This window comes from Terrapene carolina, unplaced genomic scaffold (genome assembly GCF_002925995.2).
Source record: "Terrapene carolina triunguis isolate 2854851 unplaced genomic scaffold, T_m_triunguis-2.0 Scaffold35022, whole genome shotgun sequence".
In the NCBI taxonomy this organism is placed as follows: Eukaryota; Metazoa; Chordata; order Testudines; family Emydidae; genus Terrapene; species Terrapene triunguis.
In genome coordinates, this window is record NW_020699373.1 from 3,521,479 (window position 1) to 3,536,615 (window position 15,137).

General features: G+C 36.6%; 1 protein-coding gene across 8 annotated transcripts in view; it reads right to left on the minus strand.

The window, feature by feature from the left end:
- Positions 1-4,924: 4,924 nt before the first annotated feature.
- LOC112114756 (ELAV-like protein 2) overlaps positions 4,925-15,137 on the minus strand; it is a 72,626-nt gene continuing 62,413 nt past the window's right edge. For 3 of the 8 annotated variants that reach the window (XM_026646376.1, XM_026646373.1, XM_026646372.1), the window contains exons 5-7: positions 12,264-12,489; positions 6,829-6,867; positions 4,925-6,326 (exon numbers count right to left, since the gene is read on the minus strand). In XM_026646376.1, the coding sequence (XP_026502161.1) occupies positions 5,999-6,326; positions 6,829-6,867; positions 12,264-12,489 (593 nt within the window). In that variant the 3' untranslated portion in view covers positions 4,925-5,998. Of the gene's footprint in view, positions 6,330-6,828; positions 6,868-12,263; positions 12,490-15,137 lie in introns of all 8 variants that reach the window. The other 5 variants (XM_026646371.1, XM_024211626.2, XM_026646370.1 and 2 more) reach the window with 3 other exon arrangements.

Sequence of the window (15,137 nt, forward strand, 5' to 3'; positions counted from 1 at the left end):
ACAAATTGTCTTGGGAAAAAGCACAAGACCTCAGCAGATAAGTGATGTGCCTAAAGTTAAGCCTGTACTTATGTTTCATTAAAATAATTTAAACATAAGCATGTGCTTGTCTCAATGGGGGCTATATAATATTGTAATTGAAGTGGTAAAAAAAATCACTTCAGATTATAAACAGGCCAGACAAGCTAAATATAAATTTACGCATTCTTTTTAAGCCACACTGGTCTTGTCCTTGATAGAAACAAAACAAGTTTGGTCTTAATTCCCATCACAAACTGGAAAGTCAGTAAACTGTGATGCTGACTAAAGTTACATGAGACCACATCATTTATGTTCGGTTGTGAACTGATGTAATACAAATGAATTACAGAACTCCGTCGGGCCAGATTAAAATCAAATACAACTATAGAAAATTAATGAGTATCAGGGGGAAGGAGGGAAAGAGGACAGGAAGTCATGAAAAGTGGAAGTACCAGATACAAAAAAGGAAGTCAGTTACTTTCTATTCTCAGAGTAGTAGGCCACACTAACATAGAAGTTGTACTAATAGTTACCGGAAAAGCAGCAACAAGACCCCAGCAGGTTTGATAGTGTTAGACTAGACCTTAACAACGTTGTCAAAAATGAACGAATGCAAAAAGTTGCCATCTTGAAGTCATCAGTAATTTATATTTATTGGATTTTACACAGTTCCAACTCGTTACTGTTAGTAGTAATAAAATTCTAGTTATTTTTGGTAAACGCCATTCACTCTGAACGGAGAAAAAAAAAAATAGCACCTTACCATGTACTTTTAAGCACAAGTCCCAGGAAGGTGATGCCAGGAACAACTAAAATCTACGGAACAGAAGTAGAGTGGGAAACAGGACAAGTTATTCAGATTTGATTTATCCTAAGTGTAGGATTCATTCCATGCATTACCACAGTGCATCTGTCTACAGTGAACACTCCACATATGAAGCAGTGTGTTTTCATGATTAATCCTCTGTCAGCAGCCATGAAATATCACACTGGAAGCAGTCAGATGTCGTCTTGGTCATTCATTAAACAGACTGAAACAAACTATTATTTTTTCAAATGAGCTTAATAATGAGGAATTCAATGCAAAAATTAAGTTCTCTTGTAGTTCTGAGAGCTCTGTTTATTAGCAAGTTCCAGGTGATTTGTTTTATATTCTGGTATGGTTATTGGTCCAGCTACAAAGGTGCTACTATACAAGTCTGGCAAGGACAACAACTCAGACTGGAAATAAGTATACAATCTTAGCCCTGAAGGAGTTGGAACCTCATTTCTGGCAAGTGGCTTTAGTTCAGAACTTTATTTAGATTCTCTCTCATGATAGGCATAAAGTAAAACTGTAGCAATTTTATTGTTAAATGCCATTAGTCTATTGCTTTTCAACTCAACAGTGAAAGTGGTAACAAATGTTGTACATCAACTCACTATTTCTAAATATTCATAATCCATTTCAGAGCATAATCTAATATGAAAATCATGTCCCAAAAACACAGCTTAAAGATTCTGAACTTCTCCAGCACATTGGTGATAGAAGACAGCCTTCCATTCCTAGGTCATTTCAATCCCATAGCTGTTTGGCAGTCTATATGAAATGCATTTGTAGTCTCAATCCAGTTCCTAATAAACAGGCACCCACATTACAAGAAGTTACACTCAGTTAGCCATCTGAGAAAACAAATGCTTGCTTACCACTGGAAGCAGTTCTCTTCCAGACTAGAGCTTTGGCATAGAGATGGTAAGTTTGTCCCGCTGCTGGCAACTTGTGTTTCAAACATCTTCTATATAAGACTGCACATGTCAATCACCAGCACAGTTAATCTGCATTTCTTATAAGTACTAAATCCATTCTGTAAGTCTCCAAATGTTTTCCTGGATCTGACATTTTAATTGTAATTGTGATTTAATTTAAATTTTTCATATTGCAAATTAATGAACCAGGAAAGGATTTACCAGGTGTCTGCAACAGATAGTCTAGCATAAGGTGCTGAATATATACACAAACTATATTTGTCAGATATATTTAATAAATATTATACTTCAAAAGTTATTGCCCTCACAAAACAATTTTACCCACAAAACAATTTTTGCATCTCCCATCCTATTTCTCTTTTGAATACACAAAAGCTTACATCTGTTACAAAACCCATTTCTGTATAACCTCACATAGAACTTTTAAATTTGTTTAATCTAATTATTAACACCGCCAATCAGAAATACATTGCTGTGAACTTTTGAATCTGCGCTTCCCCAAACAAAACATTCTTCTGTAAAACTGCATTTATAACAACTGGCACAACTGGTTGTGTTCCCAATTGCAAACTTGCTTGTGTACATAGCCCTTTGAAATACAAGTATATAGTATTAAAACTGGTATTTGTGTAAATAGATTTCACATTATTTATGTATTAGTTTAACCTAAGCAATAGCTTCACTTAAAAATATTGGTTTGAGTGGAATATATAGAGAGTATTGAAGTTATCTTCCGATGAAAGCATGTAACTTGAAACCATAGGTTTTCCCTTTCCCCTAGTGTGAAGATTTGTCCCTGCTGGGACTTTAACTCAAAAAAGCAGCAACTCAACCACTTGAGGTTAAAAAAAAAAATTAAAAAAAAAAATCTTTATTTGCTGCCAGGCATAGAAGCTCTTGCATCCTTTTTTCAGGCCTCCAGCCACTAAAGGATGTGATTATTACATGAAAGTCAGTGTGTACACATTATTTTCGCTATAGCAGACTAAAGCTTTTTCTAGCACCATAGTTATGGATTAATGTACACAGACACCATCTATTAAGTACTAATATCTATATCTAACTCTTCCCCCCCCACACACACACACACTCAAGTAAACCCCACTTGAACACACAGAATATCAATCAAAGAAGCAGCACATTAAGAACTCACACCATATGGTTATGCATCTCAAACACAATGAGTGTAAGTGGAAAACCCAGGTGAAAGCAACTTCGGAATATAATATGAATAAGAACTGCAATGATAGGAAATTTCTGATGCTCTATTACAGATGTTGGATGTTCAGGGAATGGAAGTGAACAAAACCAGTGAGATTAGGAGAAACTCTTTATAAACAGACTAAGGGAAGAACTTTAATACTAATTGGGAACTGTCTCCACAACACATACACTAACAAGAAGAATGTTAGATTAATTAGAAATGTATAACCCTGGTTTTGGATACAGGGGACAAGAAGATTAATACTGTAAAATAAATCACTAAAATGACACTGCCTCTACATGATCAACTTAGTTTCTTTTCAGGGTTGCACTTATCCAATGTGTGCTTTTGAAATTACCTAGCTTAAATCTCTCAGCTTGCTACAAAAAAAAAAAAAAACCTCTATATATGGTTTTTACAGACTGGCTGAGTTCTGGCCTCATTTACACCAGCACAAGCTAAGAATAACTCCAGTAAAACCAATGGAGCGATTCTGGATTTACAGAGAGCAGTATTTGGCTCCACTGTTTTCACCCCTTGCTGAACAACCTGTCCACTAGAGGAAAACCTTTCACCCAATGAGAAAGCATAGCCATTAAAGCAGAGGAAAAAGTTAAAAAGATCTGCTCGTCAGACTGTCTTCCCTTCAACTTTGTTTATTGATGTACTGAACATGAAAAAGTACAAAGGATCCAAACACAAAAGAAAACATGTACAGCCTCTTAAATACTAAACAGAATATATTTTCTATTCCAACAGATGTGAAGTAATACTGTACAACTTCAAATAAATACCAGCCTTACATTTTATTAAGTGCTCTGATAAACACTGTAAAGTGAAGCCCAATTTACATGCCTTCTCATCAATGCCTTTGTTTGCTACAGTAGTATAGGAAAGAAGCATGTAGCTACTGTTTTCCCCATATTGGAAAGTTTTTATTTTCTAAAGTATATACAACTTTTAATGCAGAGGATTAGCTTCAACGATCTAAGTGCACCTAAGAATGAGAGAGTGCTCAGGAAGTCAATTGAGTTTTGAATAGCATTGAGTGGGTCAGCATGAAAACTCGCTTATTCACTTTAGCACGCGCTTCACAGTATATGTACTGTACTATACTGAAAAATTTATAACTACAGTCTAAAAGAAGAAGAACCAAAAGCAACTGCAAAGATAATGTACAACTATGTTATGCATAGCACATTGCTTGTTCTAAGGGGAAGCATATGAGCATCTCAGTTTATACAAAAAGCAGGACGTAACTATATAGTTGTCAGTGCATCCTGGTGAAGGCATTATAGCCCTCAGCTTTTTAAAAAATTTATTATAAGCTAGATGCTAATCAGAAAATATTTTGTATTTTTTCTTAAATTTCTTCAATACATGGTAAAGACTTTTATTTCCCCAAATAGTGATTTAAGCATCATACAAAGTTAAATTTAATAGTATACAGGTATTTATGATTTTTGTATGAAAAATGTAAGGAAATTTGTTCAAATCCTATGGTTATACTCATTTTTACCACAAACATATTTATAAACAAAAATGTAGCATCACCATAAACAGCTGAAGCTAGACTATCTACAGACAAAATTAGCAACAAATCTGATGCACTGTAAATTCAAGTCCTCAGGACAATGAAAATGAATAAGCAGACCTCAAGTAACAATGTTAATGCCATTTACAAAGGAAAAAACTCATACGAAAACATTCAAAATCTGAACATCACTTGGCAATGTAAGTCAAAAATAAACCAAAACCAAAATTAGCTGAAAGGTTCATAAACGCAAGGTCTTATTTACATTACACAAAGCTCAGGTGTTAGCCTTGAACGTAACTTTCAAAATACTTTCAATTATATCCAACTCAGACTGCTTTTGCTGATTTGCTGAAGTGCAAATCATGTGCAACGTCTTTTCTTAAGACAAAACAATTCTTCAAACAATACTGCAAGTACATCACTAAACACCATGAGCTCTATCTGAAGGGAATTCTTTAGGAAGAACAGATTTTTTTTTCCCCCATCTCTCGGTAATTTAAATTTCTTGCCTGCTCATATATTTTTTTTTTAAATTTTCATTTGTTTCAAAATCACAAATTAATGTGAGCCACCTATCACATAATAACCAGGATGATCAGAGATTTCACTGATGATTACAAAAATGAAACCAACAGTGTTTCCCATTGATTCTACTTCTTAATACAAAGGTCTCAAAAGTATTTCTACATCATAAATCTTTCTAAATTTTCCCCCAACCATTGCAAATTTCCTGGTAAGTTTTAAAAGCTCACTAGGTGTCATATGAAGAGATTTCTCAAAGTATTCAAGTCAAAATATTTGTTCCAGGACCAGTAAAAAGTTTCTCCAAATTTTTCTTTTTTATAAAAATAGATGCTTTTTTTAAACCCACATCAAAGAGGCTCTTATCTCTTTGGCAAGGTACTGCTTTACGAAAAGTTCTCCAGTATTCTTACAATAAGCTTTTATTATAATGTACCCCCCATCCCCAACCCAAATCATAATTACAAAATAAATACTGTTTATAACTTTATAAATAAAATGTAAACTTCAAAATACTTTTCTTGAACAGACAAAACAGCAATGCATTAAATGTAAATTAAACACAAAGCTAATCAGGAAAACACAACATAAAACAACCAAGTTAGGGATTACAACACAAAGCCTCAATATTTACTCACAGGTTCAAGGCAGTTATGTAAAAAGAAAAGAAACTTCTTCCCTTAGCTGAAACATTTTAAAAGGTCCACCTTCTTCAAAGAAGGCAATAGAATGCATTGTGACAGGTAAAAACCCTGTACCTCTTGTCCATATTCAAACATAAAAGATATTTAAGAAGTTTTAATTCAAATACTAGCAATAAAAAAATCTCACATATTCTTAGGATGCTAAGTAGTCATTTTATCCCCATTTCAACACTGACTTACAAAGACATTGACTAATGTATAAAGTTTCTCTTAACTTGCCTTTGTTGTATAGTTTTCATATATAAATGGATTGAGGATAACTCATTAGGCTTTGTGCGTTTTGTTTGTTTTAAAGGAGACCTGCAAGACTCTGTCCCCAAGACGGTATCCATTCAGGCTGGCTATTGCCATGGCTGCCTCATCATAGTTTGTCATAGTCACAAATCCAAAACCTTTGCACTTGTTTGTGTTAAAGTCACGGATGACCTTCACGTTGGTTACTGCTCCGAAGGGTCCAAACATTTGCCACAGAATGCTCTCATCTGCATCAGGTGCCAAATTGTACACAAAAATGCACCATCCTGTTCCTGCATGTCCAGGGATATTAATTCCGGCCAAACTGGTCATTCCATCAATGGTCATTGGTGAAAACCTACTAAACAATGTGGGAAACAAAGAATCAAGAATAAGAATAAAAGAGGGGCTGTTTACAGTCAGTTCCCCCCAAAGCTATTTTTTTAAGCAAACAGACTATTTACAGTTTGCATGAACATTCCAACCAAATTAAATTTAACATTGTAAATTACATTCAAAGTGTACAGAGATTATGCACAATACTGAATGGCACTACACAAGTGAGGAACAGTGTCTGGCTAGAAGAAATAAACATTTAAAAAAAGAAAAACCATGCCAAAAACTTATGAGGATTAATGATAAAAAAACTCAAGAGGAATTCCATGGAATAGATACAAGAGGTTTTCCCTTTAGTGAACGATGGACTGAAATGAAAACAGTTTCAGTTGAACATCTTGACATGCAAAAGGAACCCAACATAAACCTTAAGGGAAAAAATGGTATTTACAATACTCAAATACTTTCTCTAAAGAACTAGTTTGTTGGAAAGTTATTATCAACCTAATATGATTCTTTATTACCTCTTTACTCCATAAGCCATATTGAGCAGATTGTCCAACCTGCAAAACATTTAGCAAAGTATTCAGTCTCTGGATTTTTTCCTATTCTTCTAAGGAAACTCAGTATATTATTGCCAGTTTCCTTGAACTGTATTCCACAGAATGTGTCTGCGAAGTCTGAAAGCTGCTAAGAACTGTGACATACCTTACCATACATGACGGGGTTACTGCACACATGCTCACATTTCCATCAGGTAGTCATGTGTGGAAACAAGTTTCCAGTCTCCAGATTAGTATAAAAAGCAGTCACCAGTGACCACAAGCTCACTGGAGTTCTCCAGAAAAATCAGCTTTCATACAAGATTCAGCTCTTATTGAGTGACACTGATACTATGTTGATGGGGAGCATAGACGTACCCAGATCAGTGTATATTTCTCTATTATTGACAGTTAGGAGTAGACTTATCTCAAATTATAGAAATAAAAACATGAGACTATAGAACAATTTTAATTCCACTGTTCTTGTCTTACTGAAAATTTATTTCCAGCGTAGTAAGGCAGACTTGCCATTAGCTTTACAATTTTTCCCCAGAACTTGTTAAGTAGCGGTGTTAATTCCTTCTTGCCCAGCTGCAAATCTTTTGATAAGTGGAATGCAACAAAGGCGAGGATGCCAGAGCATCCTTGAAGATTTAAAACTTATGAATTAACATCTAACCATGTGTTTCTCAAACAGTGAGGCTCCATGGAGAGACTCCAACTTCCTTCTGGGAAAACTCATGCATGCCAAGGGGGGAAAAAAACCCAGAACATTCCCTCTCTTACTTTAGTGTTTAGGACTCTACAAAATATGAATTGCCTGTACATTCAGTAAAAAGGGAGTGGTTTATTTTATGCTGAGAGAGATGTTAAAAATCAGCCAAACGAGAAAAAAAAAAAAAAAAAAAGTACCTGTCCTAGTTCACATTAGGACATCCACCCACAGTGCTCTCTTTTTAATAAGACGACCAAAAGAGATGCTTATATTGGGAAGTGCCTGAATAATGCTTATACCTCAGGCAGAAAGGCAATAAAATGTTTTGTATCAACATCTCATTGAACACCTATTTAAAGGGAGGATGAAGGTAGGGAACTACCCTCAAAGGGCAAAATGGGATTTCCCCTCCCAATGTACATTCAATAATTTTTTTCTGAGACGGTCAATGAGCACCATTTATGAAGGTGTTTTGTGATGGGATCATATCGAATAGAACATGGACTGAGATCACCAAAGCTTGTCATGTCATGCTACTGAACAGTCAAATTGCAATGTTTCAGTGTCTACTCACTTGAGTTGACTGAACCTGTAATCTAAACGTGAAATCTCAATTAATCTAGAGTCATTTATTCCCGACACAGGGTATTGTATTTGAGCTGCCTTAAGAAAAAATGGGAGTCCCAAAGAAACCTACCCCATGAGTGCTGTTCCTGAATGGTAAGAAATCTGAAATACTGTCACGTATGTTATATAGTTTTCTGAAAACTTTAGAAAAATCAGTATACTCCAAGCTTCTTCACTGCAATACATGGAGCTATGATCTTCCTAGAATATATTAGTCAAACTACTTTTAAGAAAGATTATTACAGATGCAAAACTTTGTCCGTTTATTTTTATTTTTTTTTGGTAATAAAACCAACTTAATACAGCAGTTGAAGAGCAACAGCAGGCATCTCCTAGTAGGTATTATAATGGGAAAGAAAAGGAGGCTCGTTGCTTGCTGTAACTCAAAGCTAAGCTCAGAACTGAACAAATAAAACTAAATAATATTTTCTAACTATGAAGACTAGATCCAAGTTCCCTTCAAAATAATAAATTTCACTATTACGTCACCGCAGTTTGATTTCCTATTTCCAATTTTCAGTAACCCAGAAATTCTGATCATCAAACATTGCTATAATTTATATAGTTTTCTAAAGCACAAAATTAAACGAGTAGCATAATTAAAAAATTATTTTAATTTCAAACAAAGCTACAGCCACTTCTGGCGAGGATAGGCTTTTTAACATGCAATATGATAGAGAGTTTGTAGTTTTTTGCCCACTCAGTACTTACCCAAGAACCACTAGTCATGAACTAGCATTTTGTGATCATGCTTGCTTTAATTTATGACTGGTACACCAGTAAAACCAAAGGACACCACAATTAAGTACTTTATATTCATTAGTGTCCCTTCCCCACTTATATTTCCTGTACAATACACTTCTCCCACCCTTTTATCGTACTGTGAAGTGTTTTAAAATGAACTTACAAAACAACCAAGCCAAGTTTTCCAAACATGGGCACCTAAACAGTTTAAATTTCAGAAGCATTTGACACTCACCTCCTATGTATTTCTACTGAGAGCTGAAAGTGCTCAGCACATCTGAAACCCAGGCCAATTATTTGAGTGCCTTAAACTTAGGTACAAAAGTTTAAAAAACTGCTCTAAACCTTTAAAAAAAGTCAATATATTAAGGCCGAATTTTAAACTGATATTTAATGTTGATAGAATTTTTCTATGATAACTAAGTTAGGAACAAATTTAAGGTCAACCCTCAGTAGGCATCATCTCACTGAAGGAAAGAAATTTACCACATAAGGTCTGCTCTACATTAAGATGTTGTATTGGTATAACTACATAGGCTAAAAACATCACACCTTTTAGCCAATATATTGTTATAATTGTGTTCATACTAGGGGGCTGTATTATATGCATGAATAACCAGTATAAAGCTAGCTTATACCAGTGTAGCTTATTCTCCTTCCTGTGCAGGAATAAAGCCACACTGTTATAAGCACATTTATACCAGAATAACTGCATCCACCTGAGGGGGTTTGTCCCAGTATAGCTACACAGCTGTAGTTAGAGCAGTATTACTTGTTTGTGCAGACATGGCCGTAGTAAGAATTCATGCACTGGTGAGCTTGACTTAAACTGAGTTACAGGCTCTGGATTCTACAGTGCTCCAGACTGGAAATTCAGTGAGAGTTTCGGATTAAATTTAAAAACAAAGGGACAAGATTTTCAAGAGTGATTTTGGATGCCTTGTTTTCTGGGTACTCAACACAACAGTTCAGAAGGGCCTGATAAGACAATCAGTAGAACAGAATTTCCCTTGTGTTCTTCAATTTGAAAATTTAATTAAATTTTATGTTGGCCATACATTTTCAGGATACCACCAAATTATTTATCAAAACCCATGTAACTGCACAGCAGAAGCTATTTGAGGGAAGTTTGAGAGATATTGGGGATTATGGAACCAACATATTAGCTAGATGTTTCTCGTGAAGTAATCAACAAATGAAATAAGAAGAGCTTATATACTATAATTATGTCTGCTATACAAGCCATAAGATACATAGAATGGATGTAAAATTATGACAGTTTGAAAGTTAACACCCTATTGACAAGACAGCATGTTCAGGAGGAATGAGTCAGAAGGCCCCAAATTCTAACCCTGCCTCTGCCATTGATTCATTGTGTGGCCTTTAGCCAGTAATTTCACTTTTCTGCCTCACCTTCCCCACCTGTAAAAATGGGGAAGACCATACTTATCCAGCTAACTCAGAGCTTGTGAGATTCAATTAGTTAGTGTCTATAGAGTGTTTTGAACACAAAATATTACAAAAAATATTATGCCTTATTGTTGGGTTTGATAGGAATGAATATTTCCCTCACAGCAATTGTTTCAGGCTGCTTTCAGACACAAGCAGACATCACTGCATCTGTTTGCACTCTTTCTGCAACCATATCAACTAGGAAGAGTATTTTATATTAAACCTGCAAAATTATGTTCCAGGATATAAGAACAGGATAAATTCCATAGCTGTGGAACACATGGGGTCCTTTAGGGAATAGTAATAGCCGGCATTTCCCTATTATTCACATAACTAGATGAAAAGACTGGGACAGACACCATGATCACTATTCAAAAGCAAGGACTTACAGATACTACACGACTGGTATTAGAGATACTTCAGTTATAATGGCTATAATAAGAAAATAGACTTTTTAATGGAAACAACTATCTAAAATAGGAGTGACTTGGGACTTTGATGGCCAATCTTACCAGAAGGTGCTGAATGCCACAACAGAGGCCTGACAGAGGCCTTGACAGCAAGAGTTATTTACCTCTGTTTTCAGGTCCGCAAAACAACTCCCCCATGATCTTACTTCAGTACAGTGCATTCTGGGATGTGTCGTCTTAGCAGTGCAATTTCCACTCCTGCAGTCAGCACTGGAGCAGGCAGTCTGCATATGGAAAAAGGGCAAGTCTATTTTTATTCAATATTCAGCGGTTTTCTGCAGCTTAATAATCTTTTTATACCCTAGTTAAGGAAATCCACTGAATACTGAATTAAACCAGTTACCCTTTCCCCTAAGACAGACTGCCTGGTCAGCACTGGAGCATTACTGGGCAGGGGGGCACTTCATGTCACCAGCACTGAATGCCAAGAGGTTGTGGAGCTGTGTGACTGTAGTCGCTGGTGAGCTGCTTAGCAGAGATGTAAATAAACATTAAGAACGTCTGCCAAAAATGTGGTCTATGATGTTTGTTTGGGCATTCAGCCTTCTAGTGAGTGTGGCCAGCTTGCAGCTTTTGTAACTGTGTGCACACTTTTCAAGGAGATATCCGCTGATCCAGTTTTTACTTAGAGAGAACAGACTGTTTTTACTGTATATTTAAGCTTTTCAATGTTTAATGCATTCTAGTCACACACCCCAGGAAAATAAAAAAAGCAAAAATCACTGAAAGAAAAAAAAACCATCGGGTTTATGAATGTAGATAATACAGTATTTGTTTCACTCTTCTCACCATCTGTCCTTTTCGATACACTAAATATCACTGAGAAACATTTATGGCTGTAAACTCAAAAGCATGGGAAAAAAAGATGCACAAAAAAATACACACCACACAAGATATGTGGCAACATTAAGTGTAGGGTCAAACAAGGAGATATACGGCATGCAGAATTAAGATCTCTTAACTAGAAACAAAAAAGTAAGTGAAAGGTAGGATGGGGGGGTTGTGTTTTGGCTCTGGCACACCATATGGCCAAGGAGGAAGTTAAATTGTCTAAACCAACGTTAACTGAATTGACTTGCTTATGAAGTCAATAGTACTCTAAGAAATTAAAAGTAACTTTAAAAATCATGATTCTCTAGTGATGCCGGCTTGGGAAAAAAATATCCTGGCTTAACATTAAATGTTGCTAATTAAATAGTTTACTAGATATTTAGACTCTGGTCTGGTTAGATGACAGTGCTTTCTAAAACAAATTGTTCTGCACCATGCATTTGAAAGACTTTCAAAAATATGAAGTCTCTTATGAAGGGCGGGGAGGGAGCTCACTTCAGGAGGAAACTGAAATGGGTAGGCCCATGGGAATTCCAGAATTCAATGGTTCAGCCATAAACGTAACGTATTTGACTTACCTAAAGCGTTGAGCCTGCTGAGCTAGAGGTCCTGGATACCTTCTGTTTGGAGACTGATACAGCTGGGAAAGGATGGCCTGATTGGTTTTTTGGCTTGGATTGTTAGCAAACTTTACGGTGATTGGCTCTGTGGCACCTGGAGGCTTCTGCCCATTCAAACCTTTGATCGCTTCTTCTGCCTCAATCCGCTTGTCAAATCGGATGAATCCTACACCTCTTGATACCCCTGCATAGAGCAAAAGAAGCACACGTTGATTCATTAATTCAGGAGACTTGTAGAATGCCCAACATTAGGAAGATTAAATGTAAGTTTACAGGTTACTATAAACAAGGAACTTCCAGCAGCAGAGATTCAGTTCTGGTAACTAGTACAAAATGTGAGACTTTTCTAATCCTATCAATTACAAATACAACAGGCCACACAGTACATCTGAGGCCAGTTTGTATGCAAAGGAGATTGGGGAGGGGAAGGGAATTCTAGCTGTGACAGGATTCAAGCAGTTGGGGGGGGGGGGAATTCTGAAGTAATGTCAGTTGATTCCAGACCAGGGGTGGGAAAACTTTTTGGCCTGAGGGCCACATCGGGTTTCCAGAATTGTATGGAGGGCTGGTTAGGGGAGACTGTGCCTCCCCAAACAGCCAGGTGTGGCCTGGCCCCCGATCTAACCCCCCGCCCCGCTTCTCGCTCCCTGACAGCCCACCCCGGGACTCCTGCCCCATCCACCCCAACCCCCTGTTCCCTGTCCCCTGATCACCCCCGGAACCCCCACCCCACCCAATCCCCTCCCCTGGGACCCCTGCCTCATCCGACCACCCAGGGGTGCACTGGAGAAAGGATGCCTACAATAATTGTGCCATGTTCAAGACTGAAGTACAGATTCTGGGTTGCAACAATGGGAATTTCTGCTATTTTAATATTCAGTGTTCATGTTCCTATAAACTTGATGCATGATTTCAATATTTCACTGCACAGCATTTTATCTCCCTCAACAAAAGCCTATTTCCAGCTTTCCTTGTCTATAGATTATTTAAGATATATATTGGGGAAGGGAAGCGGCGAGATGGAAACATTTGGTGCGGGCAGGAAGCAAGGAGAGTACTAATAGTAAAAAGAGGGAAGGTCTAAGGAGCACATTAAACCTCAAACAAGTGGCTTAAAATGAATTTAGTTTACTTGGACAAATTAACGTGAATGGGAGGAAAACTGCAATTATTCATAGGCCTATTGCATTTTGTTTCATCAGTGAAAGGACAAGGAAAAGTTAGAAGTTTGCCCACAAGCTCTTTTTGAAATTATTTTTAAGGAAAAAAATATTCTATTAACAATGACAACTTAACATCAAAATGGCAAGGAACAAGAGTAAGGAAGTTTAAAGAGCTGAATGTCACAGGCTCAACTTTGCATTTCTTATCTGTCAGTTTGTGTCACAACATTATTATTTAGATCATTTTGAATCTAACTCTTCCCTTTACCTTTAGAATAGTGTGAAAAAAATACTTAAAAGGCTGCACAATACTTCTCTAGGATGAAAAACAGTTCTTACATTAATTCATATGAGAATGTGTATTTAGGGTCTTCTACCCACTGTATTTAGGGTGTACTACACACTATATATTTATAGATTTTACAAGTCTATTCACCTGTTTGTTTTGGTACCAGATCATACATGCTATTTGCACATGAATACTCATGAGAAATGTAATGAGTATTTAGTGGATTGTTTTTAGGGCTTGGGACTGGGAAACTGCATATTCTAATTCTGGCTCTACCACAAAATTGGTGTTTCACTTGGGCAGATTGCAACACGCAGTTTTTCCAGCTATAGAATACCTACATGCAATTGCTAACTAATTATCGATAAGTTTGCACAAACTATTAGACATAAAACATACTAAATTTGGTGTTAGAACTTTGTTGAAAGCATGAGTTTACTTTTCTTTTATAGCTAATTTTATATCCTGTTTAGAGAACAAATTAGAAAGGTCAAAAATGTTTCTTTCCCACAATTTTGTCAAACTACACTGACATTACAGTTGGAATTTCCATCCACCAAACTGACACTATGGGGGTCAATGGGATTAGAAAGGAAAAAAAAGACTTGAAATGGTCAGGGGAACGAAAGGGACTGAAAGGTTTTTGAGAGGAGAATCCTTCTCTATGCCCCAGCCCTTGTTGTACATTGTTTAAATACAGTCCGTGAAAACGTCTCCTTTTTTATTTGATATTCTGTGCCACCCTTTAAAGAACAACTTTGGTGTAGGCAGAAGATATACTACTTCCGAAATTCAAGTCAGCCAGTTGAACTGTCATGAGTATACAGAAAAATTACGCATACTATCCAAATCCGACTAGTAAAAAGATGCCATTGGACATTTTGTGCCATCCAGCCTGTATCGGAGGTACATGCTAAAAAAAGTATCTAACCTACCAGAGTTCCTAGTTTGCTTTTAGTCTGTGCTAGCACTGCTAAGGAGCTGATAAATTCTGTACGAAGGATCTCAAAGTTCATATTCTTCTTTGTGCCCACAGTAGACAATGCAACCTTGAAAACAGTCTTAACAGCAATTACCAGTTCGGGTCTTGTGTAATCCTAGCCTGAGAGAACTAGCTGTGCATTACTGCATAAAATTTTGCTTTTTATAAAAAGATTGTTTATTAGCATTTTATAAGGAGCATAGGGACCATTTTCACGCAGCAGCTTGGAAATGAAGATTATAGCAGCTGTAAATTTATTACAAGCCATGAAACAGGCTTCAAACCTGCACCTTCAGGGTAGAAATGACTCAGGCTGGCTCACTACACTCCACAATCTATTTTTGTCCATGCATATTTATGAACAATTCCAGCAGCAAATTGTATTTTCTGGCCCACAT